The 27840-nt window shown below is 41.5% G+C and overlaps 1 protein-coding gene across 16 annotated transcripts in view; it reads left to right on the forward strand.

The window, feature by feature from the left end:
* The window catches only part of Bru3 (CUGBP Elav-like family member bruno 3), a 781126-nt gene that overhangs the window by 665566 nt on the left and 87720 nt on the right, over nucleotides 1–27840 (forward strand). For 13 of the 16 annotated variants that reach the window (XM_076794647.1, XM_076794651.1, XM_076794650.1 and 10 more), the window contains 2 exons: nucleotides 12011–12059; nucleotides 20299–20424. In XM_076794647.1, the coding sequence (XP_076650762.1) occupies nucleotides 12011–12059; nucleotides 20299–20424 (175 nt within the window). Of the gene's footprint in view, nucleotides 1–12010; nucleotides 12060–16099; nucleotides 16172–20298; nucleotides 20425–27840 lie in introns of all 16 variants that reach the window. The other 3 variants (XM_076794653.1, XM_076794652.1, XM_076794654.1) reach the window with 1 other exon arrangement.

Here is a 27840-nt window from a genome sequence, read left to right on the forward strand (position 1 = left end):
AAACGTAGTGTACAGTGCCATACATCAAATGCGAGGGAAATTTTCTCGTTCCTTATCAGAATAATTTCTGTGAAGTGTGCTTCGCTGACGATGCGATACCAAGCAATTGTGGTACCCTCTTTTCGTGCCTGTACACTATTTGACGCATTCATTACATCATTTACATATCTCCTTCCTTACGTATTCCCCTTTTCTTCATACCTACGTGGTATGTGTGGAATATAAATTTTTTAGAAAGCCGAAACGTTGTTTAATATACAAAAGAACATTGACCTCACTATACTCAGAATATTCACATCAATTTCAATATCCTCTTTTCTTTACCCCACGGCGAGAATGAAATGTTTCACAAAATTCTGAAAATTGGAGTGTACCCGACCGTTTCCACTCTCCGTGAGAATTGCTCGGCGTGGGGAATGGTTAAAAAGCAATATTGGCTTGAAATGTGCGTTCCGTTCGCTGCAGGAAATAAATTATTTCACGTAAACATGTCTTCCTGTCGATAGGGTCTTCCTTCGCGTTGACGGTTGCCTGTGCTACACGTGCGGTGTACGCGATTGTATCGGAAACGTTGAACAGAACACATGACAGGTTCTCACGAGAAGACGCGCCGATGTTGATGCAGAGACGTACATCAATTAATGCAGCAGCACACGTGAATGTGCCAGCGCATAACGCCGTGGTAATGTAGCTCGCCACACGGTTCAGCTGCTTCGCTTGGCTCATCAATCCTAAAACCAGACCTCCTGTTCTCCAACTTGCATACCGCCGTTGGACTCGAGTAGGAAGCGCACCGATATACATCGATATTTATAAACCCTCACGAAGTTTCGTTAATGTTACTCCCCCGGGGTCAGATAGCAATCGTTAGTTTTATACAGAATTCATTTCACACGTTCTCGAAACGTGCCCGTCGTGCACGCGACCGATAACGTTATTCCTCTTTCGAAATCGATACATCTTTTGCAATTAATTCTTCAAATTTACACGTTTTATTCAAATAAGCATTAAAATGCCTGTTGGCGAAAGAAGAGAATTGGGAATTAACCCTTAGCACTCGAATGCCGACTGTAAGGCGCCACTAAACATTCCGGTATCATTATTAAAAATATTTTTTACATTATTAAATTTATGTGTAATTGCGCCATTTTCGTATGCATAACACGAAAAATATATATATATAGAGGGGTAATTTTCTAGGTTGGAAAAAATGTTTTGTTTTGGAGTTAAAATAGCTTCGAGTGCAAAGGGTTAAAATATATTTTTGTCTTAATAATTTGACTTTTATGCTCATTTTGTCCTTGATTTAGTACCCGAATTTTACAAGACACGCAAATCGAGTTGCACGATCCTGAAATTAGAGGTCGTACACGATGTCTGTAAAGCAGTTTAAACCCGCGAGATTCGGAACGAGTCGACGCCGAAGCCGAAGCCGTCGCGTCGTCGTTAAACGTTTATGAAAGTCGTATCCGAATGGTTTCCCAACATCTGTCGGATAAACCGGCAGGAACAACGTCGGTTGATCGACGTAGACGACGTCGTTGTCGTTGTCGTCGCCGTTGGCGTCACGAAATAGAGGGACGAATAACGTTTGACATTTAATGCGCACCCAGGCATTGGCTTAGATTACAATCGGTGAACGGTGATTGGCCTGGGGACGCGAAAGCTCACTCGACTCGAATGCTCTTTCGCCGGGGCTGTAGCCGACTCTCAAATATTTGTACAGTGTTAGGGAAAAAAGTGATCGGTGGCGAGTAAAAAAAAGAGTGAGAAATTGGATAGGCAAGCGAATGGGTGTTCCGTGCCGAACGGGCGCGGTGTGTAAAAAATTTGATATCGAAACAGTACATCATATTCGACCGGGAAAACAATTGGAACGTGTAAATAAATATGCACGTTAGAAAGAACGGGGCGCCATCTTCGTCAAGTAAAATGTTGCAAACCTCTGCATAGCTCAGACATATTCATGCGCTGTCAGCGTCATACATGTTTGACGACCGCGACTTCATATGTCACGCAAATAAAATCACTATTTAAAAATAGTCATTTTGACAGTTTACCACATACAAAGAAATTTAGTAAAAATTGTTTTTGATTACGGTACGATAATTTCTAGCGACGTTTCACAGTCACCGTTCGAGCGTAAAAAAAACCTAAAAAAATCTGCTTTCTCAAATGTTTAATATCCATGTCGTGCACAGTGAAACTTCAGAGATTCTACGCAAATTATTCCACACTCTCCACTTTTAGATAAAGCGATTCGATTAGTAAACAAGTTTATTAGATAGATGCACTACCTTGAGACTAAAGTTTGACTCGGTGTTGTAAACTATCTTCGTCCTTCTACTCAACCTACACGATATCAATCTTTTATTGAATATTCTGTTTAGGAATACGATTGTGTGAAAATATACGCTTCGAACAAGCACCAGTTCCAACTTTCATGAATTCACAATAAGCAATTGAGTGAACCATGTTATCTTGTGCGTGTGCTAACTAATTACACTCACGCGAACATCTGAGTAATACTTTATTGATGAGCGCTATAGAACGAAAAATTGTCGGGAAAGCGTTTTAGTCGAACCGTGGACATTCTACGACGGTGTGACAGCATTATCCACAAAATGGTAGACGGTAGATCGTTCATGAAAATGGCGCAGATTAAGTTCGCATCACGAAGATTTAAAACGGACAAATAGACATCGCTCCCGAAGGATTAGGGGTTAAAACTTAAAATGGTGGAATTAAACGGGAATAAACAAATAATTTTAAGAGTTGTGTCTTGAGAAATCAACTTTTTATCCTACGATGATTTTGGTCTTTTTTAATGGTGAAGTGATAGTAGCATATCATCTCTTTTAATTCGACAGACTTGGTGCGACTATCACCACACAGGGAAACTAAACTGAAAAGCCCAGAAGCGGTCCGAAATGTATGCTTTGGTTACCTCGCACCGTGTCAGTGAGTTGTAAGCTTGATTCGTGGTTACGTTACAAGTGTGGACGTAGTTGAGACGCAAGCGATTCGACTAACTGATTGATTACATGCGTAAATCGACGTTTCGAGTACGTTCACGCCGCTGCAATGTGGTTTTGTGACTGTCTGTGCTCTAAATTGCAAGGCAAAAGGATATATAAATGAGACTAATACTTGATAGGATAAACCTTTCATCATGAGCTTTCATAAAAGCTTATATTGCAATGCTGTTGCATTATCGAGATTTCCAATCAAAAATTAAACTTCTTAATCTCTCTATAAATTTCTGGACACGTTTAGTAATTTTCTGAAAATTTTGTTATGAATCACTTGTGACAAAAATCGTGGAGGAATAACTATAAGGAATCGAGATCAGGTTTTGATTAAACTTGAAGAGGGCGACTGATAGAAACTATAGATACTGCCCATGATATTAATTCTAACTTTATCTATTCGTTTAACCCAAAGCGATTGAATTCGTGTCCACGTTGTTATAGTTTTTTCCATGTGTTGCGCGTTGCGATGCATAATCGTGCAGCGCTTTGCGCTTTATAATAAAACGTGAATCCTATTTATAATCGTGATGGAAGCGAAATGACTAGCAGCCGTGTAGGCAAGCCAGTAATTTTCTAACGCGTTCGAACCTCAATTGCATGTTTCACAATTTACGCTTCAATAGACATTATCGTTACCTCAAATCTCATTCTCTGCTCGGATAAAAAGAAATTAATGTTGACAACGCGATAACAGGGAACACGGTCTGTGAACATTTATGCGGATATCGGAGTGGTAAGCGCACGATGGAAACAGGCATACAATTTAGTCAGTTTGCCCATTATCAACATTTGAACACTGTAAAACATTTAATTTCTCTCTGATTGTGCTAGTAGATGTATTTTTTCTTAAAACCTGACATTCTAAATGAAACATAATTCAATTTGTTCGTTTAAAGAGTGAAACACAAGACTGGGTGAAATGATGTTACTATTTCTGAGGGTTAATTAAATTTATTTGGGAAAAGCCTGTGTGTAAAATGATAAATAAATTTTCAAGTTTCTTTTCTGGAAAATAAAAGAACAAAACATTCTTTTTACTAAGAAGGAGGAGCAAAGAAAGAATAGCGATGTAGAGTGTGTGAGAAAAATGTGAAATTGGCAGGACGGACTGATAAGAGTGAAACGCGTGAAAAATGTTGAGCACGTTGAGACCGGTGGATGCAGGAACGCGAGAACGGAGAAAAATTATGCGGGGTTTCGTCGAATATCAATTGTCGAAACGATCCAATTAATCTTGGAATTTCAATTAATTCGCCAATTAGCCCATCTGAAATCCATTTAGACGTAATCTGATAGGAGACAGCCCGGAATCACTCGCTCCTCTGTGGCATCCGACGTGAACCTAGAGAGAAGTGCATTTGCTTTTGGAGCAGTCGACAAATTAGCCGTATTAGCGGCAGAGGCGCGGCTACAGATTTCGGAGAGTACAGTTTCCAGCTGGATACGCGTACGGCAAATTATTGAAGTTAACTGGAGCCCGGTATCTACTGGCACACAGTCATCCCTTGAACTACGAGTGCTGATAAAACGAATTTACGAAAATGTCGTTGTGGCGCCCTAATCACTTCCATGATTTCTATTAGAAACTCGCGGAAATCCCATAATACCGAGTGAGATACATTTTCTGTTTATAATTGCCAGCCTGCGAATTTTTCTGCAAAATAAAAATTGCCCAAGTCGACTGCGAAAGACCGAAGCTGAATAAAATTATATTTTCTCCCTTAATGACCATAAAAAGTCGAAAACAATATAACTGATTATTATCCTTCTAATGTCAAAAGCAGGCTAATTATAACTGTCGATTGAAATGTGTCCAAGTCCTGCCATTCAAGAGCCAAAAAAAGACAAAAGTAAATTGCATATATTGTGTGAACGATCACAGAAAACAAGTTCCTTGGGGAAAGGTCTTTGTTGGTGGACTGATTAGGAGCTTATTCACGACAGGAAGAATTACCGAGCCATATGGACGGGACCGGCGAATAAGTGGAAAGCAAAAAAGCTGTTGGTCTGATGAAGCCGGATGATCTAATTACTCGCGCCGCAATAAGAACAAGAACGCGTAGCTCTGTGGATTGGGGGCGAACACAATATAAGGTATCTCGATATCTGGCTCGTTACACGGTCACGACGGTATAAACTTGCCGAAGGGTAATCAAGTAATGAATACATCGCCTGCGAAGACCGTACATATATAAATCATGCCGGAGAGGATGCCAGGGGCTACAGGGTGAGCCCTTATCTCCAATCAGTACATTGATTGCACGCAGCCAGGTCAAATACCAGGCTTCGCTCGACGGCTCGGTTCAGGCACGATAGCTTATTCAATTTCCGAAGCGACCATTCACCATTCAATTTGGCAGTTATCAACCTCCACCTATCCCCTATCTGGATTTTGCGTGGCTTTCTTGGAATCCGACTTCACGGGAGAGAAAAGAATTCGGTTACAAAAAGAATGAAGAGAAGAGAGAGGAAGAACGGACCAAACAGCATAAATACGGTTAATTTAATTGCACGGGGCTGTTCAACCTCTTTTCAAAATCCGGGAGAAGAGTCCAGCTCCGATTTAATCGGCCCTTACAGTCGCACTGCGATCGATTGATCGGCTCCAATTGGTTTTCGAGTGATACGATTGTATTTAAATCCTTCTGATGTCCTTACACTCTTGTATTTCACCTATTCAGTGAGTGTGGAGAAGGTGACGATCTAAAATCAAGTCAAAAGTATTCAATTTCTCGACCTTTTTAAAAACATAATAAGAATACACGGCCAGTGTAAAATATTCAAGCTTTTTGGAATTGGACTTCCTGCGAGAAGAAAGAATTGGGCGAGGAAAGATAGCAAGAGTGTAAATGCGATTAATTTAATTGCATGGAACAACGGTTCGACCTCTTTCCCGAAATGTAGTAAAAGAGTCGAGTTCTGATTCGATGGGTCCTTATAATCTCGACGTGATTAATTGGACGTGTCCAATTGGTTTTCGAACGAAATATTATTTAAAATACGATCGACCGTCGGCAGGGATTATGAAGATAGTTTTCCGCGTTTTACGAACCGAAGCTGATCACCGTTATTGCGCATCGCTAAAATTACCTTCACGCGGTTCACAAGTGGCAGTGTAAAAATGGCTTTGGAAATTTCATTGCAACTATCGGCGGGCATTAAATTTCTGGTTCGACGGTGAACGAATAATAACGTTTTATAACGTGATCGGCGAAAGTTATATTTTTCTCCACCGTTTCACGACGAAGTCGAATTAAACAGGCAGGAATATCTACCCGGTGCGCTTCGTAGAAGCATATGGCTATTACTCAGCATCTATCTGGCAGTAGCAAGACTTGCTTCCCGCAGTGTACATAGATAATCGAGCTTAATTAATTGCTCGTGATGCGCGCTCTGGGCTGAGCAAACACATTTACTTATTACTATCCATCTTGAGTGGTGCCTCTTAAGGGAATCGATTTTCTAAGTGCACGGGGCTGACGATGACACGAATTATCGAAGACTCGACGCGAAATGCAACAAAATGCTTAAAGAAATATACCGAGCGCTTATAATATACAATATTTCATCCTGGGATTAAATTTTGCATCTAAGGACGCGTTAATTCGCCGCTTGCTGGTGATCGATTATTCAACAAATTAATTATTCAGTGCTCTGATTACAAGAAGTTACTGCTCAGTATCGAGTAAAGCTCGTATATTATGTATTCCTTTGGAGCTGATTAAATAACATATATTATATGCGCAATTTAATTCATGGCTTGTTATTCGTGAATTTGTTGTTTATTTATAAACGATTGAAACAAAAATTGAGGTAAAGAAACTGTAATTATTATTGTTGTTACATTAACTGATATATTCTTCTTCAGTCGTGGAGGGATATATCGTGAATTTAATAATACACCAATGCACTTGTTCAGGTATATGTAACGCGCATGCTTCGTAAAGAATGTGTAAGTGAACATAATCGTGCAATAACTGCTTCAAAAGTGTTCCAGGTCTTGGATTGTATCAGAAACTAGGGTGGGAAATCAACAGGCCGATTGAATGTTCATCGAATTGGGTTGTCAAGCAAGTTATTGTATTTATAACTGCTACTAATCGATTCTGGAGATGATGATTTTTGTCGCAGAAAAAACATGAAACATTAATAAATTGGAAAGAGTACCGGAAAACGATAACCATTATCTGCACAGTGAACTAGAAAATGTTTTACATTGGCAGTATCGATTTATTCAGAAATTAAGCTTTGACCGGGGAAATGTCACTGTACATTCTCGATTTACTTTTTCATGCAAATTCATGTAACCTCGTTCCTTGTTATATTACCAGTTTGGGGACACTGTAAATTCCAGAACCTTTGACCAAACGTTGGAGAATTTAAAGCCTAAACAGAAACATTGTGACATTAGAATTGATATCTACTTACAGAGTTTATTTATATAATAATTAGACTGCGGATCTTAAAAATTAAAATCGTCTACTTGAATTTCAACAGACAGCTGCTAAATAGAAATTGCTTCCTTTTCTTAATCATTTTAATAAGCTGAAAATAATATAGCAATATTTTTAATTTCTCGTAGTATTTTCACTGCTTTGTATTTCTCTCGCTTCTGTCATGATTGCATAAAAAAGATTCATAAATCTTGTATTTTCACTGAGCTATTTTCTCATTTGATCGTCCTATAGTGGTTACAATGAAATGAAGTGACATAAAAGAAAAAAGAGTATCATAAGGGATGTCCGGTAACATAGCGAGGCAAAGGATCTATGGCAAACGATCTGTGTCAAACGATTCGACAACTATGGCATTTGTTCCAACGAGTTTTACTGGGAAATGTTACAATTGCGGTGAATTAACAATACTTATCGAAGTGAAATGTGACGTATTCTAACCTTTACATAGACAAAAGTTTTTCCTTTCATCGGAACAAATCCTTTGAGCCATTAAAGCTATATTTGTGGCTAGTATAATCAATTTATCATTGGTTTAAGAAACGTCGAAGTGAAAGTACAACTTGTTAGCGGAGAGAACAGGAAAAATATTAGTTTCCCAGATTAGTATTCCGAATTGAATACTAGATTTGATACTAGTGTGTATCAGTACTCCCGTGCCGTAAACGTCAATCTGAAATCTCGACCTGGTGCTTAAAGTGATATAGCCGATCAGCTGTGTTTCCCGCGATTTTTCTTTGGCCGGTCGGCATTCGCGGTACCGTAATCACGAACTCGATGAAATCGTTAACTGACATTAATGCGATACGTGAATCAACTGTAAGTGGAACTATTTGGACGGAACGGAGCCACCGGTAATGGGCGGTAGTTAATGCTTGTCTACGTTAATCGCCACGTCTATGCGCTGCAATACATTCCGCGGAAGCCTCGCCTAGTAATCGTTATTGACTGGTACAGATCCCCCGGGTAGTAAGTGACATTTACACGATGCATTCTGCGTGAAACTTCCCCGGAGAGACGAGAGAGAGAGAGAGAGAGAGAGAGAGAGAGAGAGAGAGAGAGAGAGGCGTAAGAGGGGTAAAACGTCGTATCTCAATTCCGGTATCTATACAAACATCCAGTTCCCCTGACAACGAAACAACAACAAACGCCTAATAGCCGGCACTCGGCTCAAAGTTTAATTTCCTGACCAGAGGACAGTGCTTAAAGTGACCTAACCCCTGTCCTAGTCTCTCTTGTTCTCCCTAGAATTACGTTGCTTCCTCCGTCGCTTCCTGTTCATCCCTTCCGCGTTTGCTCCCATTGGTTCCCATTATATCTTTATACCTCCTTGCCCATGATAGCGTTATGCTCTTACGCGTATATTTCCGACAATTCCGTGGTAATCTCGCTGATATTTGCTGCTATCGAGTTTTTAACAATTAGCTATGCTGTTTTGTGATTTTCAAAGTATTTCCGTCGATGTTTGCATTCAAATTGAAAGTAATTTTTAGCTTTGCGTGTTGAGGGATGTTTGAGGTTCAATCAAAATTAATTGAAATCGCATCAATAAATGGTTCTCGTGTTACGCAGGATACAGCGATGCTTGTTAAAAATCTCGCGTTACTCTCACCTGTTAAATTTATTATAAAATATTGAAATATCGCACACGTGACAGGTCGAACGCACTCTGTTGAACGCTGAGGAAATTTATCAGACTACGTCTCAAATTTGTAAAAGATGTTAGAAAAAGTACCAACATTTTTTGCATAGTCGCCTACGAACAAATACAGATATTCAAGCGGATCAAAATATATGTAACGTATGAAAATGTAAAAATTATTTGTATAAAATTGTAGCTTGAAGAATTAAGTGGCGACAAAGGGTATGTTCCATATTAAATTGTTAGATTTTTTACATCAAATTATAGCTTGATTAATTAAGAATTATTCGAATAATTCAGAATGGAAAAAGGGGTTAAAATAATACAGGACACGTGGGATTACTTTTCCATCCTGACTGGTCGGTGGTTTTAAGGGTTATAATCTCATTATATTAATTTGATGCGTCACGAGGTCACGAGGCAGCTGCTACCCCTTGAGAAAGACTTTCTTCTTTAAATAGAACCAGGGTTATCCTTCTATATTCTTTAGAATATTATTCTCCATGACGAAGCTGATTCTTTCCGTTAGAATGTCGATCCGAATGTGAAAATCTGAATTCACACACTCACTTTTAATCTTCCGTCATGCAGGATCTTAACGGTACAAATAGCCGTGCTGAATTGATTAATACATTCAAGATTAAATATTTTAATACTAACTACGTATGCCCGGTAGAAGTTATGTTACTTTACACTTTTATGTAAAATATTATTTCACAGACCAATGATTAATGTCAACGTATATTTTAAGATTACACGCCTCCTACAAATATATGTTTACTAATTATTAAACGTGTACTATTACTTTACACTTTTATGTAAAATATTATTTCACAGACCAATGATTCATGTCAACGTATATTTTAAGATTACATGCCTCCTACAAATATATGTTTACTAATTATTAAACGTGTACTAAAACTCTGTAGGAATTATTGAAATAAAATTGCTAAAGTAAGGCTCTTCTATCAGACAAATTGAATAAGTTAATAGGAATAATGTTTTGGGCGTGAAAAAAATATACCTAGACAGAATTTGAAGAATGGAAAAAGAAATTGTATAATGGCAGCAATTACTTAGCTTTTTACAGCGCGAGTAAGAACGGCTCAAAAAGTGGATTCATAGCGAACCGCCATAATGCGAACGCAGTGAAACAATGTGCCTTTTCAAGAGCATGAACCCGGAAATCTTGTGTCGGCGAGCATAGTTTCTGGGCGAGTTCCACATGGTCGTGGCACTGACCCCTTGCAACGCAGCTCCCCTTGGTATATGACTCTGCATGTACAAAGAAAAAGTTTTGGGGTTGCCACGTACGTTTCCACCCCACTGCGTTCTTTCCCCAGCATTCTTATGTTATGGCAGGCAGTGCATAATGAAAAAAAGAGTAGCGAATACGAAGACAGATGGTTATGATGCGCGTCCATGGTGTATACCTCTGTTAACCAGCAGATTATCAAACTTCCGACGTAACCACGTGCCTCCTGCACCATAAAATACAGACTCGCAATACCAGTAATTTTATATTGTAATCTATAACCATCTGCAATTTTTACAATTCCTTCTCTCAATTGTCTGACAGAAAAGTTTGCACGAAAGGCAATTTTTAACGGTGTGAAGCCTCTCGCGTAATAAAGTAGACACTTATAACAGGTGTGATTAGGCGATTCTCTCGAGAAGTACTCGTTATTTGAAACTATGTTTCGTACGAATCTTTTTCTGATTCGAGTACACTTTTATTTCTGGGGTTATTAAATTTTAACATACTCTTCAGAGTCGGTACAACAGACGTCGTCCCTGAAGGGTCGGAAAGGATACGCCATTTTCGATCGGTTGATACAAATCTGAATCATGCATATGCGGGTCACGAGAGCGAGAAGAAAGATTGGAAAAGAGAAATTTCCGAAACAGTTTTGCCATAACACATAGGGCTGACGCGCCGGCAGTTTCGAAGTGACGAAAGGGGGAGGGGGCAGGGGATTCTCGAAGAGAAAACAGCCGGCTAAAAGAGCGGGAAAGAGAGGGAGGAGAATTTGGTGGGATGGAGAGAGGGGATCAGAGTACAGTCCCGTGTCCCCCGCGTCATGAATCATGCATTCTCATCCCCTAGGAACGAACTGGAGCGCTCTGCGGTAGCGCGATCCGTCCAACAAATAAACAATGTTATTTGTTCTCTGGGATCTCGACCCATTCGCAGTCGTCCAAAAGACTTCGTGAGGATGGTACGGAAGGTCGAACTCTGGAATTCCACATTTTCGCAAACCAAAACGTTTGGGTAGGGCAACCGGAGCAGGAGGGGGAGAAACGATATCCCCCCTTTTCCCTTGCTACGTTTCTACTTCGCGTCCCCCACCCTCCCTGTTTTTCGGTCTTATTTTGGCTACTGCTGTTCCGCGTCACCGTTTCCCACTCGCCACTTTTATTTTATGACAATCTGTCTTGTCAACGCCAGAAGAAACTCTCTCAACGAGAACGATCGTAATGTTTCAGCAAGACCGATGAGCCAACGCCGGCCAAATTACACTCGAATAACGATTCATCCTCTGCTTCCTGATCCTGTGCGTATCATTTGCGTCTTCGTCTTCACCGGCTCCCACTTTTGACAGTTACAAATATGTATTTTCATAGTACAGCGGGCTCTCGATTATCCGGATTTAATCCGATTTTAAATTGAATTGTCAAAGTGAGAATTTTCACCTTTACGCAAGCCACGGCGGTGCATACTTTGGAAAAACAGTTTTGGTATGCAAAATTCCTGACAGCATCTTATTATGTAGCAGGTTTTAATGTTCTGTACTCTTTAAGTGAACCACAATGATATGATTATTGTGGGAAAGTATTAACTAATTACATTGCTAATTTCTACGTTTTTCTTTCTGTTCCAGATGAACCGTCCTATTCAAGTGAAGCCGGCGGACAGTGAAAACCGCGGAGGTGAGAACAGGCGAACGTACCAGTATAATTATATATCATCATCGAATACCGTTAATAAGACGAAATTTGAACTTATCTTGTGTGTCGAGGAACTGAAATATTGTAAACGATTGTTACTAACCTTACGTCAAGTCTTCAATTTACGAAAAAAAAACAAGAAAAACTGAATTTTTTAAATTCAGTGTCCAATACGTTAACCGTCTAATGAATGACGATTCATTACGGTTAAAAACATTTTCGTGTTCCTAAAATGATTAACAACCGTAATGCATTTATTTCTAAAGGCACCGAATCCGTAACAAAGGATCCGCTGTTGACGGAAAGATTCAATAAAATATAGCGGATTTAATGGCGAGCTATGAAATATTTTTATTGAATGGGAAAGCATTCACTGTAACATACAGCAATACTCGTTGACAACCCATACGTAACTTTCAATCGAACAAACACAAAAAAGCACGCCTCGATAAAATTTCGTTTCTGTACAATGCCTGCGCCGTTTTGGAGTTGTGTACTATTCATTAATTTCGTGTGAACGAAAATCTACCGATATTTTTGCGATCTTACCGCTTTTGCGAGGACCAAGCGTTATAAAACTCGCGCGCAACAAATGGCTCGAACGAATTGAAAAATGGGATAGTACTCGACCGTGCAGTGTAGGATTTATTATAAAACGTACAAAGTGATGCTTACATTTATTGATTAACAAATTTATAAATACTTTTCATTTTATTCGATACAATTATCAGTATTGACACGCAAACATTTAAATAATACACATACAGTAATCCCTTATTTACCTGTAAAATTTCTTTATTAAATTTTAATATTCACTGTTATTGCAGATATACTTAAATATTTCTATTATTCAATTCACTGCAAGAAACGCCTAATTATTTTTGTGTTAACAATGGTAAAACTTCACAAAATGTAGTAATTTAAACATAGTAATTTAAAATTGAAACACAAAGAGTAGGCTATACACAGAGACAAATAACGAAGAGAACTGAAGAATGGGGCAGTTGCGCGAAACTAAATTTAAGTTTATTCAGACTCCGGTTGCTCGTTCTTCTTCGCGTGAACGTTAAAATTATGGTCGCGTAAATGTCGGAATCGGGATATTGGCTTTGTGCGATCAATTGAGTTTGATCCATCTATGGTGTTCAAGGAGAAGCGCCAAAGAAGGAGAAAAGCGGGTTACGGGGCGGAGCAAGAGAAATGGATGAGGGGGCCCGTAATTCATATGCTAATCTCGCGTAGATGCCATTGTAATCTCCGGTCGGCTGTCTCAGTGTGACCCCACAAAGCCTCTGTTTGACGTAACTATAGGACGAGCGATCTAAACCTGAACACTGTCACTGCCGCTGCTTCCACTGTTCCAGACGGTATACGTGTGCACGTAAATAGAATTTTACAGTGACAAAATTTACCAACGAAATTGTTAAAGACACGTGCATAGAGGAGACAGAGACTATGGTATTTTGGTAAAAATTCGGCAGAGTCGAAATCGTCGGTAGATTACGGTAACATTCTGCATACAACGTTGATCATAGAAAAATAAACTGAGAATAGGGCGTTGTCTCTGAAGGGTTAAAAGACGAAACGAGAAAACTGTAGAGTAAACATGTCGACCATTTTGTCACGGCTTTCAAGCCTAAGCACGGTCGATTGTCTCGCGAAAGCTACCGGAATTAAGTGTACAACGACGGAAACAGATTTGAGAAATACGTATATCTCGCGCGGAAGTTGCTCCCAGCTCAAGGGTAGTGGAAGTTCCTGCGAGTGGATAAGGGTGGCTGCTATGCCGGAGCTAGTTGAGCAAGTAGATAAGTTTCGATCCCTCGGCGAGTCACCTTGCCTCCACCGCCATCACTCGCCCTACCATGTTCGAGCAGATAAACGTATCCTGGGATATCGAGATTCTCGAAGGTTGCCTTCATTGCTGGCAACTTTGAGTTGGTCGACGTGGCACGAACTGCTCCGGGTCCGAAGCTATTGCGAGAAATCCTTGAGGATTATGAGAGAACGACGTGCTTCTTCGTAGACGGGGAATGATGTCGTCAATAGAACGCCGCGGTATAAAGTTACGTATGGGTCAGAAATTACGGCGTATTTAACGACCTCTTCCGTCGTTAAGCACGCAAGAATTCGCGCGGAAGTCAGTGTATCGAAGCCGTTTTCTAATCAGTCGATCGGATCAATCGCCGCGAGATTGGCAAACGAGAAACACTCGACACGTTTCTGCGACACGACCATGACAAACTCTGTACGACCCTCGTATTTTCTTCATACGATAGGTCTATTTATGTAGATCACATTGAAAAATTTCTGTGAGACAGAAAAATTGAAATCGTTTCGCGCAAGGCTTCACTCTGCAGTATAACCTCGCTCGTTGCACGAAACGGGACCGAAAATGTGTGCAACGAAAGAAATAATCATAGTGATTCGTAGTGTCGATCTTTTGTTTCTGCTTAGCGACCATAAGCCCCACCACGAGTACCAGAACTTCTACCAACTGGTGGTGGGAGTCGCTGGTACGCAACAAACGAGGTGGCAACGAGCGAGGTTATACTGTACATTGCCTCGCGAACGCCTGGTTCTCTTGTAAACGTTACAAGGTTAGAACCGTGATTTATTGAAACTTGGTTTTCGTACAATCATCGAGTGCTCGTTCCGTTGTTCGGAAAATTTGGACACTTTTACCGGGTCTGTTTGTCTCCAAGAGTTAAAGGTAATTATTCGGCTTCGTCCATTAGGATCGATTAAACGGACGTCGGAAGCTGGTGAACGTTGTGTCTTTCATTTCCATGTGTTCTCCGATATTAGCCCCATTCACCGTTTTAATCGAATTAACGAAGTAATCGCAGGGTGTGAACAAAAACCAATCTAAAAGCGGAACAAAAGGAGTGGTCGGAGGTGGGAAAGCGGACGAAAGAAAAGGAAATACGGCGTCAAACAGAATGTTCGCTTTGTTCTCGGTGTCCAGTTAGAAGATAATTTCCCAAGGGTTAATTCCTTCCTTGATTTCTCGGAGAGACCCTGACCGGGAAAAGGAACGCGAAGGGCACGTTAACACTTAGCCTGAGCGACAAAGGTCCAATTCCTGGTCCCCACGGTGTCCTGGCACGACAATGGGAACGAACGCTCGATGAAAAGTACTCGGGGCTTAAGGAAGGAGAATTCCCTGTCAAAGAATAGCAGAAGGAAGTGTGAGGACGGTTGAAGGACGGAGCGAAAAGGAGCGAAGGGAACGAACCGGTGGAGGGGCGGGGAGAGGGGGTTTGAGAAAGAGCAGGGTGGACGAAGGGGTAAGAATCCGTAGAGAACGGGGATGCAACGAGGCTGCAAGTCAGGCGAGAATCTAATTTCCCGAGACAAATCCTTAAATGTGCCCTGGAGCCTAGCTGGAAGGCGCGAGCCAAGCCACCGGCTGGAATGAGCTCGCGTCTAGCACCCGCGACGACGACCTTTAACTCGGTTCGCCAATTTTGCATCTCCATAACCTCGCGAAGACGCGTCATTAAGTTCATTCACGTGGGGAATGCGGTGAATCGAAAGCACGAAACCGTAGCCGCGTTATCCGAGGAATGTAAAATTGTGATAAAACGGTTACGCCCGATTGAAATCCTCGCTCGCCCGACACCGCGCAGGAACTTCCGAACTTTCGATTAACGGAAGTGCCCTCGCCTACTCGAAATATGTACAATCGTTTTATCAAACGACCGGGGTTTTTCTCGCTGAGCATGTGCAGCGCTAAAAGAATCCGTATTCGCAAATAGTCGTATAACTGCGAACTGAGACCCTGAGGATCATTACGGTGTAAGACCTTTTATCAGACCTTCCAAGGGAAGCAACGGAAATATGCTGTACTGTAGTAGTCTAAGAGAAGCTCCTTCACTAACAGAAAGCGGCCAATTTGTTTAGGCTCGTGCAGGGAGGGCGTGTATCTAGTCTCGAGGAGATACATATAGTCAACGACGACAACGAATGATGTAATTTTGGGCCCAATAGCATTTCTTTGTTTCTGTTCTGTATTCCAGAGTGCATGATGGACGACGGGAGCACCAGTGCCATCTTCTGGAAGTAGGAGGCACCGGTGGCGGCCGCTGAAGGTAACTTCGACTTCCAGGAGATAGCTAGCTTCCTTACAGTACCTCTATTCTTCTTCTTCTCCGCAAATCGGCAGAAGGAGAACCTCTTTAAGAGAAAAAAGAAAAAACGAATTTTTCTCTCTCATCACGCCATCACCGCTGATTCAGCCAGCACAGCTCGCCGCAAAGTTCATTTTGCTGCTCGCTAGTGTTTGACCCACGATACCCAGCATTCCTTCACGAACTTTTCTTCTCCTCCCTCGACCACGGTCCAATTTCTAGACCCGTCGCGCGACCAGTATACATATACGGGGTGTTTGTCGTTGTAGACCATACGTTCGTTTTTTTTTTTTTTTTTTTTAGACGGTTGCGTTGATCTAATGAAAAAAGTTGTATATGCAAGACTCACCGGTCTTTCAACCCGGTATTAAGAATTTTTGGACAGAAACGCTTAGGGGAAGTCACCTGGCGCTGGAGAGCACTTGATGTCGGACGCTAGCGTTTCGTTAAACAATTTGAATATAAGGAAAAGATGAGAACAGAACAGAAGCAGAGTATTTAATGCAATTTAATGCAAAATAAAGATCTGAAAATCAATCTAATATATTTTAGAAAAAGATATGTCTGATACCAGGTGAACTCCCCTGATAGATTTTGTAAAATGTACTGCTTGTACCAAAATAATGGGGAAACCTCAATATTATGCATCTATAAATAACAGATGTGTAGTCAGTCAATTTTTTATGGTACCGTTAATTAAATCATTCAACTCTGCTTGCAAAAAACAGTACTATTTATCAAAGAAAAGTTTCTAGATCATTGTGACACGGAGCTAATTTAATATTTTCGCTCCCATTGTCACATGGCGCCCACAATCTTGCAGTTTATTTGAGGATAGTCGAATGAATTTTATACGTTTTGTTGCCTAAAGTCATAGTTTACAGTGTAATGATTTTCGTCTCGTAAATTGTTTCAATATTTCATAAAGGAGGTACGGGTAAAGATTATAACAGACAAGGTGTTAAAGTGGAAAAGAAGAGATTGCTCGCAGCATTTCTTCATTAGATCATCACAAAAGTCGTAAAACTTACAAATTATTTCGGCGATGCTCTGTACATTCACTTTCGTATGAAAACAGAATCCAAGATTCGAATATCGTTGAACGAACATGCCCTAAATTTTGTCCGCTCACGGGGACTTTGTTGAACTCGCAAAATTTCTCGCTCTTTGATCGTGGTAAGAAAGCATCCGTATACCGTGTACAGTATCAATTACGGTTTCCCGGGGAATTAATCTTCAATTGTTTGGCTGTTGCAATCGTGTCACACCGATCTTGCAAAGAAATTGATTTCTCGGCCGTTCGGAATGCGTTCGATTCGTTTATTCGTGGCAAAAGAGCAGCCCCGTTCGATTCGGTTTCGCGGAATGCGACGCGTCTTTATTAGAAAACCTATCTCCGTTTCGAATACCGTTCTGCTGTTCCTAATCCATTTCATCGGAGAACTCGAACATACAGCGTGGTACACTCTATATAAGGTATTACAAACAATGTTGTGCGTGCCCACGTGCGTGAACGTTTACCTAGTAGCCGTCAACTTGTCGTTCGTGTTTTTGCTCTATTTATTGCGCACCGGCGTTTATCACATTGTTAAAAACTCGTTACAGCGGAATGTGCGTGGACGCTCTTAGATTCCCACGAGCCTCACCTTTAGCACCCTATAAATTAACACGATGGCGGTCGTCGCATTGTCTACTTAACCCTCGAATGGCACCATATTTAATCAAATTTACTGAGACAGTTTTTGAGTGCAGAACCTCGATTATCCGAACTGAACGGGGAAACATGACTGTTCGAATGTTGGAACAGTTACTCAATTCTAATGCTAGAGTCAAGTTTGATTAACTTGCACATTAAATAGTGTTGCACATAGATTGAGGCATGTTGGGATATTAAAGACTTCAGATACCGGAGGTTCGGATAATCGAGGTCCTACTGTACGTAATTTTAAACTGAATCCCCCAAACGTTTCAAATTTTGTTGGGGTCATGAGAGACCCCGGGACACCATTGCAGGGTTAAAGACGCATCCGTGCACGACCAGCTCGAATATCAAAGGGTAAAAATCATTATCTCAGAGCGTCTACCGACCGTATGTTGCAGAATAGCTTCCCTTTTTGTTTCGAGGACCGAATATATATCGTTCGTCTCGTAAGATTATTCATTATCCCGTAATTGATCCCAATTTTTCAACTTTTCACCTTGATCCCTTCGTATGAACAACCTGAAGCGTAAATATTATATATTTATATATGATTATATATTTATATATATATATTATATCGCTCTTTACAGCTATGACCATAAAATAGTGGCTCGCTCGTTGGATGTGTTGTCTCGTTCGTTGTCGATGTGTTTTTTTTATCACCTCTGTAAATATTTTCTGATTATGATGTCAGCTACGTTTATCTTATTCTATTACTTAGATATGATTCTATATAAGAACTTTTTTATCCCTGACCACTCCATCATCAGCCGCTCCCAAAACAGCTCTCTCCACGACGACAGATCCTTCCACGCCGTTCCCATTGGCCACATTTCTCTTTCACGTAGTCCCAGTCGATCTCGCACACCCACGACCATAAATTATCGATATTATACAGGGGTACACGTACACGCGGGATACACACTCAGTGCAGATATTTCTATTTACCATCGCCGATTTCATTCTCTTGGAACCATGAATTTGTTACGGTCAAACGAAAAATTGATAACTCGAACACAATTTTGAACAATCCGATCGTATCCGATAATTATCGTATTGATACTTCTCGAGATGTTACACGAATAGTCTCGGAACCTTGAGAGTGTGTTGTACGAGTCGCGAATGCACTTAGAATTATTTCTATGTATCTCGGAATAATGCAAACTCTTCTTGCCATCGGAACAAGTCACTTTCCTGTGTTGATTTAATCGAAATTTTCCAAATTTTCGCGATAAGTTGAAAACAATAATTTTACCTTAAAGACACGGGGTATTTTCGGTTTTGTTCTTCTTTTTAAATCAGTAGAACACGCTTTCAAAGTTCAACGCCTCGTTTTCCAATGAATTGACGATCTCACGCAATTAACGATCAAAAAACATGAGAAGCTAATCAGGCCCAAGTATTCTTAACTAAATGAGAAACAACATTACGAACTCGGACCGATTCTTTCTGTACACCAGTGGCGTGTGACCCTTTATAAGCGATATATTGACCTCAGCACCATGCGGAACACTTGCTGGCAATGTCGTCTACGAATACAATTTTTCAGTGGTGTAGTTGGCAGAGTTGTGCAAAATCAGGAGATGCCTATCGATCGCAGAAATTGAAATATATAATTAGGTGTTGTGAAATATCATAGTAGACGACATTAACGTCAAGACTTCCGGCCGTAGTTGAGTCGCTTGTACGCCCCATCCGATTTTTACGCGAATACCGTTTTTTCTCCATCTGTTTCTTCGGCTTGTGGCGTAGGATGTAGGATTGACATTGGTTGAATTATCTTAATTTTCTTTGTTCTCGTTACTTTACTACCTTCTAACTCCCACTGAAATATATTATCGTCACTGTCACACGTGTACGTCGTGTTATATATTATACAATACTGTTACCGATATTAGTATTACAAATGATACTTTATTCTCCTTGTCATTTTTACGTCCATTTTATATATCCACAATCGGAAACGTATCGATGTATGCATACATATATACATTTCACACGAGTCTAAAGTGCAACCAAAAGAAAAAAGAAAGAAAGATTAAAAGAAAAAGATAAAATATGTGTAATTGAAGTACGGCCATAACAGGCAGTGTAAATTTTGCATCTAACATAGACATATACATATGTATATATCTATATACATTCGGAAATATGTAGATATACGTATATATGTATATTTATATACCCTTACCTCCTTCCCCTTAGGATGGTGGATGCTGGTGTAACCGTGTAACTTTGTCGTTCTCGGTGTTAGCCGCAAAATCTCTTTTTAATGCCTAATAAGCGCTATAAGCGAAACTCCGCTATATCTAAGACAAAGACTAATACATTTTTTTTCGTTTTTTTTTCTCTGTTCCCTTTATTTCAACACGCGGACGACCCGCAGACAGAAAGCTGTTCGTGGGAATGCTCAGCAAACAGCAAACCGAAGACGATGTCAGAAAGTTGTTCACTGCCTTTGGCACAATAGAGGAGTGTACCATCCTCCGAGGACCCGACGGCGGTAGCAGAGGTGAGTGATTAATATTTTTATACTATTATTATTAATCACTCTGGTTATATATTCTTATACTATGACGGTTTACATGTTGCTTCGTCAAACTCCAAACTACTTTTCATTCTGACCAACTTGCCAAACGAAATTCTCTTTTCGAACAGCATAATCGTTTTCTTTGATTCCGGTTCGTAGCTTAACAAAATTAATCGGAATATTATTACGACATATTTTACAACCAGTGTTTAATAAAAGATTCGGTGGTGAGTTGATCTTGCTATTTTGATACGCAGCGCGACAGAATAAATTTTGTTATATTATTTGCATATTTAGCAATCGTAAGCTGCGAGGCTTATGTTTCGCACCATTCCCGAAGCGTCCTTCTGCATATTAAATAGAATCAAATACTCCCCGGGGAATTCGGCCCTTAAAAGAGGAAATTTGGGGATCAACGTAAGCCAACTGCGCGATATAGATCCCAGGTTAATGCCGACGCAGGTTGTGTGAAAGACACCATTCTCCTCGCACGTGCTTTTGATTCGCATAATTCATCGGCGATGCACAAAAACGACCATAGTTTCAACAGCATCGTAAAACCCTCGAACCAATGAAAATCCTTTTCACCGAAGATAAAGAACGACGAGAAACGAATTGGAAGAAGTTCAGATCGCATAAAAAGGTAGCAATTTCCGTGGAGGGAACCAATAATTTCAAAAAAGATCTCCGTGTAAAAATAAAGACGCCGAGTAACGGGAAACTAATTGAGTTTTTGAGGTTGAGGGGGAACTGAGGGAAGAAACCGAGGAAAATGATTAAAGCAGAGGCAGAAATCGGGGGTAATAAGGTACAAGAAAATGAAGGGAACGATGAAAAACGGTCACGGGTCGGGGGGGGGGGGAGGGCAAAAGGGTTATGTGATTGAAGCTGCATCGTGACAAAAAGAAGGAGGGCTAAGTGGCCAAGCAGGCGTGAATGTAATTAAATTCCACCTTGAAGTAAAACTCACTTTCAACCGGTTAATAAGATTTTGAACGCGACCCGGTGATGTAACTTAGCACCCATCGTCTTTGATAGGTTTGCAATGCGAAAGGAACTTGGCGAAGGCACGACTGCGAACGGGGTATGGGGTGAAAGCAATACTATGGGAGGAGAGACCCTTATGATGTCAGGAGACTCTGCTCTTGTGCTTCACGGACACCGAATCTCTCTCCTCTCTCGTTCACCCACCGCGCCTGTTCCTTTCTGCTGAACTGTAGCTTCTGTCATTGCCTTTGGACTCTTTGTCGAAAATCGGGCTGATGTTGCACTCGCGTTTCGAGCACTTTAATTAAAAGCCTGCTACTGCGATCATTGCTTTCCACGAATCGATCAACCCTTCGAAATATTGCGCTGGTTGCTCGCGAGAGTCGAACAGAGAGATGAACAGAAGATTCCCGATTAAAACAGGACAGAATTAGCAGCGGCGATAAATTAAAAGTTGGTCGACGTGCATACATTATAATGTAAATCAGGTCCAACGGGATTAATGAAACGAATTTGTTGTCAACTAACCTGTTGGCGATAAATTTTATTATAATTGTTCTGAAATGGCCAGCGTCGCGTCTCTAAAGGATTTATCTTGTATAGGGAGCTCCGATAGGTTATTCCCTGCAACTCTACCGTTACGTCCCTTGTCTTGGTTCCGTCCTGACGGAAACTTTCCGAACACGCTTCATCACCGCTCTCAGCCGCTCTCACTTGAATTTCAGAACTAGCTAATCCGCCATGTAATAGAGACATCAAGGAGATCTCTCTTGTACGACTTCACCTGTATATCACTTTAGGGCTGCTGCTGCAGTCGGTAGAGTTACGCTAGTGACGTGTAGTATCCTGAACGAACAGCATGTCGATATCATCCTGCGCGAAGCACGAATTTTGGTCCGTAAGTTTTCGGCTTTCGGGCATAATTCGGTCAGTAGTAAAACCACGCTGGTACTCGCATTTCACAGAAAAGTAATAACATCTCGATAATATGTAGGTTGTCCACAAAAAACGAACTTCTGGGACTTTGGGTTGTTGCAACGTCCAGTAACAAATGAGAATACGATTTACATAATCCGTGCCGCAAAGTTCCTAACGGAGCAACAAGTGAAACTTCTGTTGATGGATCACCAGATGGAACGAACATTGTGCGCGTCTGTACGTTGATAAATATAAATCGACCCATTCAGTGTTTCGCTGCTGCCGAGCAATAAGATGCCGATAACGATCCCGTTGGGCATATTGTATCGTAAGCATTAAATTCGTATACCATTCCGACGCTATCCCGGAACGATATTTCTCTTCCGGTACCAAAGGTCATCCAGAAAGGCAAGAGGTTAAGAACGAAGATTTCAGGTAGACACCGCGTACATGAATCTCGTCATTATCTTTCTATAAGTACCAAACAACCGAAGCTAATATCCCCGGCCTCCTTCAGAGAGGTCTGTCAGACGACACGCCATATAATTATCATGTTTCCCAAAGTTATTTCTGATCCGGTCGTTGTATTCAAATAAGTTACTTTATCGGTGGATACTAGCTAGATTGGTAGTTCGGCGATGGGGGAGGGGAGGGGAGGGGAGAGGGCAGCATAGAATGTCTCGGTAACGAGGAAGGAAGGAGTTTAAGAAAGGAATTCGTTTCCCGGATCCTTTGGGGAAGACACGGCCGCCTGTCTTCGTCATCGGCGAGAGGCGGTCCGCATTCCTCCAATGCGATAGTAACGACAGAGACTCTTCGTCCAATTATTTTTCCCTCGCTTCGAAACATTTCAACGCCACTTCAGCGAACGAACTCGTTCCATTCTCTCGTTTGCGTGCCAACTTTTCTTCACCTCGTCCTGTCTCGTTCCACCCCCTTCCCTCCCCAACCCCCAACCCCCTCTCTCTCTCTCTCACTCTCTCTTTTCGATTCTTCTCGAGAGTCGACTCCGTTTTTCGATCCTCGGAAGGAGGTCCCAGGACAAGCGACTCGAGCCCGCATTATTTCAATTGTGCGAGCAGCAATAATTCACCGTGCTAAGAAGATTATAAAATGTTTATGAATAATGGAACGAAATATTATTCGAAACAGGTTCAAGGGTTCTCTGTCTCTCTCTCTCTCTCTCTCATTCTCGCTCTCTTTCTCTTGCTCTCTCTCCCCTCTCCCCACCTCTCTATACTTGAGCACAGGAGGGTTGCACGATGAGATTCTCCACCAACACCAAGGCAAATAATACCGTGGACGCACCTCGGGAACGGAGAGAGGCGACCCCCGTATCCTATATCCGCTTATTATAGAACGGTGTGTTGTAAACGTTAAACGAATATTCGCGCAGCAGAACAATTTCGTGTATTAAGTTGTAAGAACATTGCGCCCCTGCATTTCTGATCCTCTTTCCGTTGCCGAGCCCTCCGACGTGCTATTCATATCTATCTGCTAGACCGTCGAGTGGCATTATATCATCCTTAAACAGCTTTCATAGACAGGGAACGGTAAACAATGAGATTACGCGTTACGTTTCTTGCTCTTCTACTACTTTATTTATTAGCAACAATTCCGCCACGCCAGAGACATTTTTCTCTGATAGGTTCGAAGATAATAAGCTTCTCTTGCTGAATGCGAAATCCTTCGAGTGATTCGCCGACTCCCGGTTCACCGTTGTATCAAATTAATTCAAGATAAAGAAATTTGTTGAGAAAACCGGTTATGAAAACTAGAGAGAGAGTTTGTACTTTTCGGTTTCATAGGGATCAACTTTTAGAAAGTGTGTTATTGTTGGGAATGCATTTTCAATAACTTTCCCCCCCGAGCTCTCTGTTTGGATCGTGTGACATCAATACATCAGAATGGTCCCGTTAACGACACTGCTGGCAGGAAATATGACGAATCAATAATTTTCCCAGCCTAGCATTTTATGAGGGAGTATTAAAAGGGCGATATTTATCGATGATTAATCGTTCTGCTGTCACCCGCACGGGTTCGTCACTCCGGTGAATGTATCGTGCCTCAATACACATATCCCGTCTACCATTTTATCTCCAAAATTGACGTCGATGAAATTATTATTTTGTGTCGCCGTGGAACTGTGGTGGTCTATTTTTATTCGTCGCCCCCTTTTCGATATTCTTTATCTTTGTCTTTATTCTTTATCGTATAACAGGAGGTGTTCATTTTTCGCAAATATTCGACGGATCCAGTCCCTCTGATGATCCATTTCAATTAGAAGACAGCGCGGGTCGCGTTCGGAAACGTTGACGCGGAAACGTTTGCGGAGACAAGGGGATCGAATGACAGTCTGTAACCTTCATTTGCCGGGGTTGACACGCGGGTATCGACGTGAAAGAGAAAGACAGATACCTAGCGATGTTTCAAACGGGGCGAGAAGAGCACTAAATCAAAACGATGCCGCGAAACCGCTGGAAATCCAGACGCGGAAGCTTGAATGCAGACACGCGAGTCCGAACGGTAAATCACGGACAGCCTCGTCGAGTGGCTGTCGGAGAGTCCTGGTGCCGGCTCTCGTCGTACGAAGCATTTATTAATCGCTCAGCTCTTAAATCCTGTGGCACAGCTGGGCTCGAAATGTTTATACGTATTGCGAAGCAAAGCGCCAACAAGAGAGAGAGAGGGGGGGTGGAGGGAGGGAGGGACGGGACGTCGGGACCTCTGGGAGAGGATTAGGTCGGACATATTGAGAGCTTTCACCCGAAAGCAGCCTCCTCTTCGAGTCCCAGCCACCACCGGCTCGAAGGAGAGTGCAACGCCGAACAGCGTCCGAAGTGCTTATACAAGGAAAATTGTGGGCTTTAATAGCGCAAACATGCCGCTACAGCGGACACTTCGGCATAATTGTGCATTGTGTTTGTCGTAATAACATCGTGTTAACAACACATTCGGTTTTCTGTTTGCTCACGCTCCTATATGGATCGCTGACTCAGTCCATATATTATTAGACGCGTGTTTTGCCTACGAAGAATGTACCTTAATCATCCGTACGCAAAACTGGCTACGATTAGGGGGAAAATATTGTCCGAAACGTTTCTGTCCTAACCGTGTACTTGCAATATTGTTAAACAACACGAGCATGTACGCACAACTTGGTCATCTGTTCGTTAATGTTTTATCAACTCCGAAGTTTCTCTTTACAGGGCCACGCAATTTACTTTCTTAAAGCAAAAGGGAAATCTGAAACCCCAGATAATTTTGTATGTTTCATAAAAACTTTAGAGTAGATCGCACGAAGTCAAAGAAAATGTTTCTATCTTAATAACGTGAAGCGGAAAATGTAATACCTTTACTTTGCATTTCAAGTGGCTGCTTAAAATATCTCTTGGCAAAAAGAGCAGATTTAGAAAAGAAACGATAGACTTCAAGAATATATGGACATAAATGGAAAGGAGGTCCATGCCGTATTATTAGTTTAACGAATTTCATAAAACTAGAAAATTTTAGAGAAGTGTTCTTCATTTGTGAAACAAAAATCTTGAAACAATAAAATTATTATTAAATTGCACAGGCACTTCGTATCACCTTATTGCGTTCTCGCTCCGAACGGAGCATTTTTAAATCAATTTTACGTTCAGCTCTTTAGCGAAATATTAAAGCAAAACAGAAATTCATCCTCGAAACAGATTACGCCAAGGACCCGTGATGTAGATTGAACAAATTTCTGCTCGCAGCGTCGTCGTCAAGTGTTCGTATAATTTAATTTTGCATACCTCCGACGGTAATTTAGCATTTTGCGAGGCCACGGTGAACTTTACGAACAAAAGAAATATTTGAAATCTCAGGTGATTGGATCAGTTGGCAGGGCTGGCTGGAATTTGTCGGCGGTGTTTTACGATGACATTTTTGATTTACAGTTCCCATGTTGAATGTCGTACCTGGCCGTGATAAATCGATAACAGTCCACAATGTGCCTCGCACGTTTAGTCGCCGATCGAACGCCGCGGAACGAAATACGCCGATCTAGCGTTTCAATCGAAAACCTAGTATCACTCGCAGATGTTACTAAAAACACTGAACGTTGTAGAAAAAAATTGCAGCGAGTCGCTTCATAAAAGGGCCAGCGTTCATCCATCTAACGACTCCGCGCCACGTTACAATATCGCAAACCTTCGTTTAAGGATCATCAAACAGGATTAGACTCCGAATCGCGCGAACTGTGCGAGATCAGATAAAAATGCGAGCCACGTCATCGATCTAGTTCCGTCGTCGGCGAACCCATTAAGGTTGAATAGGGTTAAAAACGCTGAGACGCGATGGTTGAAACGATATCAAACTTGTTTGGCACCTTGTCACGTTTCCGCATCAACGGGTAATAACATAAAAGCATAAATCCGTTAAGTTTCTTTATCTCACAGATATTTCAATGCGATAGACGAACAATAAATCGTTTCTAACGCACCAGCTACGTCGCCTATACATTCACAGGCTTCTATCTGAAATCAGCGCTGATCAGGCGCGCTGGATCTCATCCATTCGCCCCACTACTTTATAAATATAAATGCTCCTTTTGGACGTGCTTGAACGACCAGTGTGAAGAGTACAACGAATTATTATCATGCTCGATTCTGTAGTATAGGTGTCGTTGCTAATGGATATTTCTCCCCATGCAAAAATTCTAGCAGAAAATTCTTTTGTTCGGATTACCACATCTGTGGCGCGCCATGCCGAGCATCTAGAATTACGATTCGAACGTTAATTCGACTTACCGTGCAAGCCTGACCGACCAGATAAACATCAGGGGAAACAGATGAGCGGACACGTTCTGTCGGTCGAGCGAATCCAGTCGGCAAGCTTCGTCGATATCTGCGAGATTTTTGCCCGACAGTGCCGGTAAGTCGAGCCAACGAACGAGAAGAGAGATGGAGAAAAATTTATAGGTATCCTAGTTCCCTTCCGTACGGTAACTTTTCCCCGTCAACCGTAAATACACCATATTGCCCATAAACCTTTACATTCGTACATTACCCATCCCCGTTTGATGCGGCTCTCCCGCCTCGTTCGGCTCTTCGTCCTACGTTATCGAATAACCGGTGGTCGGCTTAACCAGAGCGCTTTAAAATGTCGCCACTTCCAGTGCTTCACTTTTTCCTTCCCTCTCCCCCCGTTTTTTATTCCCCTCTTCATCTTCCTTCGCAGTTCGAATTTTGATCTTCATCGTTGCACCGGTTGCGTCCCGAGTTACATCGATCTCCGTTTCTACCGGTACCTCCGTTCTAAATATAGTAATACCTCGATGTACGTGGGAGAAATGTGCAAAATTTATCCTGAATGCGTACATAGTATTGTAGAAAATCCAATTATATTTACTACGTTCTCGAACGACGTATCAGGCCCGTTTCATTTTAAGAAGGAAGTATTCAGAGTAATGCAGGAAAGCAATGTTCAGTGAAATCGCGAAGCCGAATCCCCGCAACGACGCCAACA

This window comes from Halictus rubicundus, chromosome 10 (genome assembly GCF_050948215.1).
Source record: "Halictus rubicundus isolate RS-2024b chromosome 10, iyHalRubi1_principal, whole genome shotgun sequence".
Taxonomy (NCBI): Eukaryota; Metazoa; Arthropoda; class Insecta; order Hymenoptera; family Halictidae; genus Halictus; species Halictus rubicundus.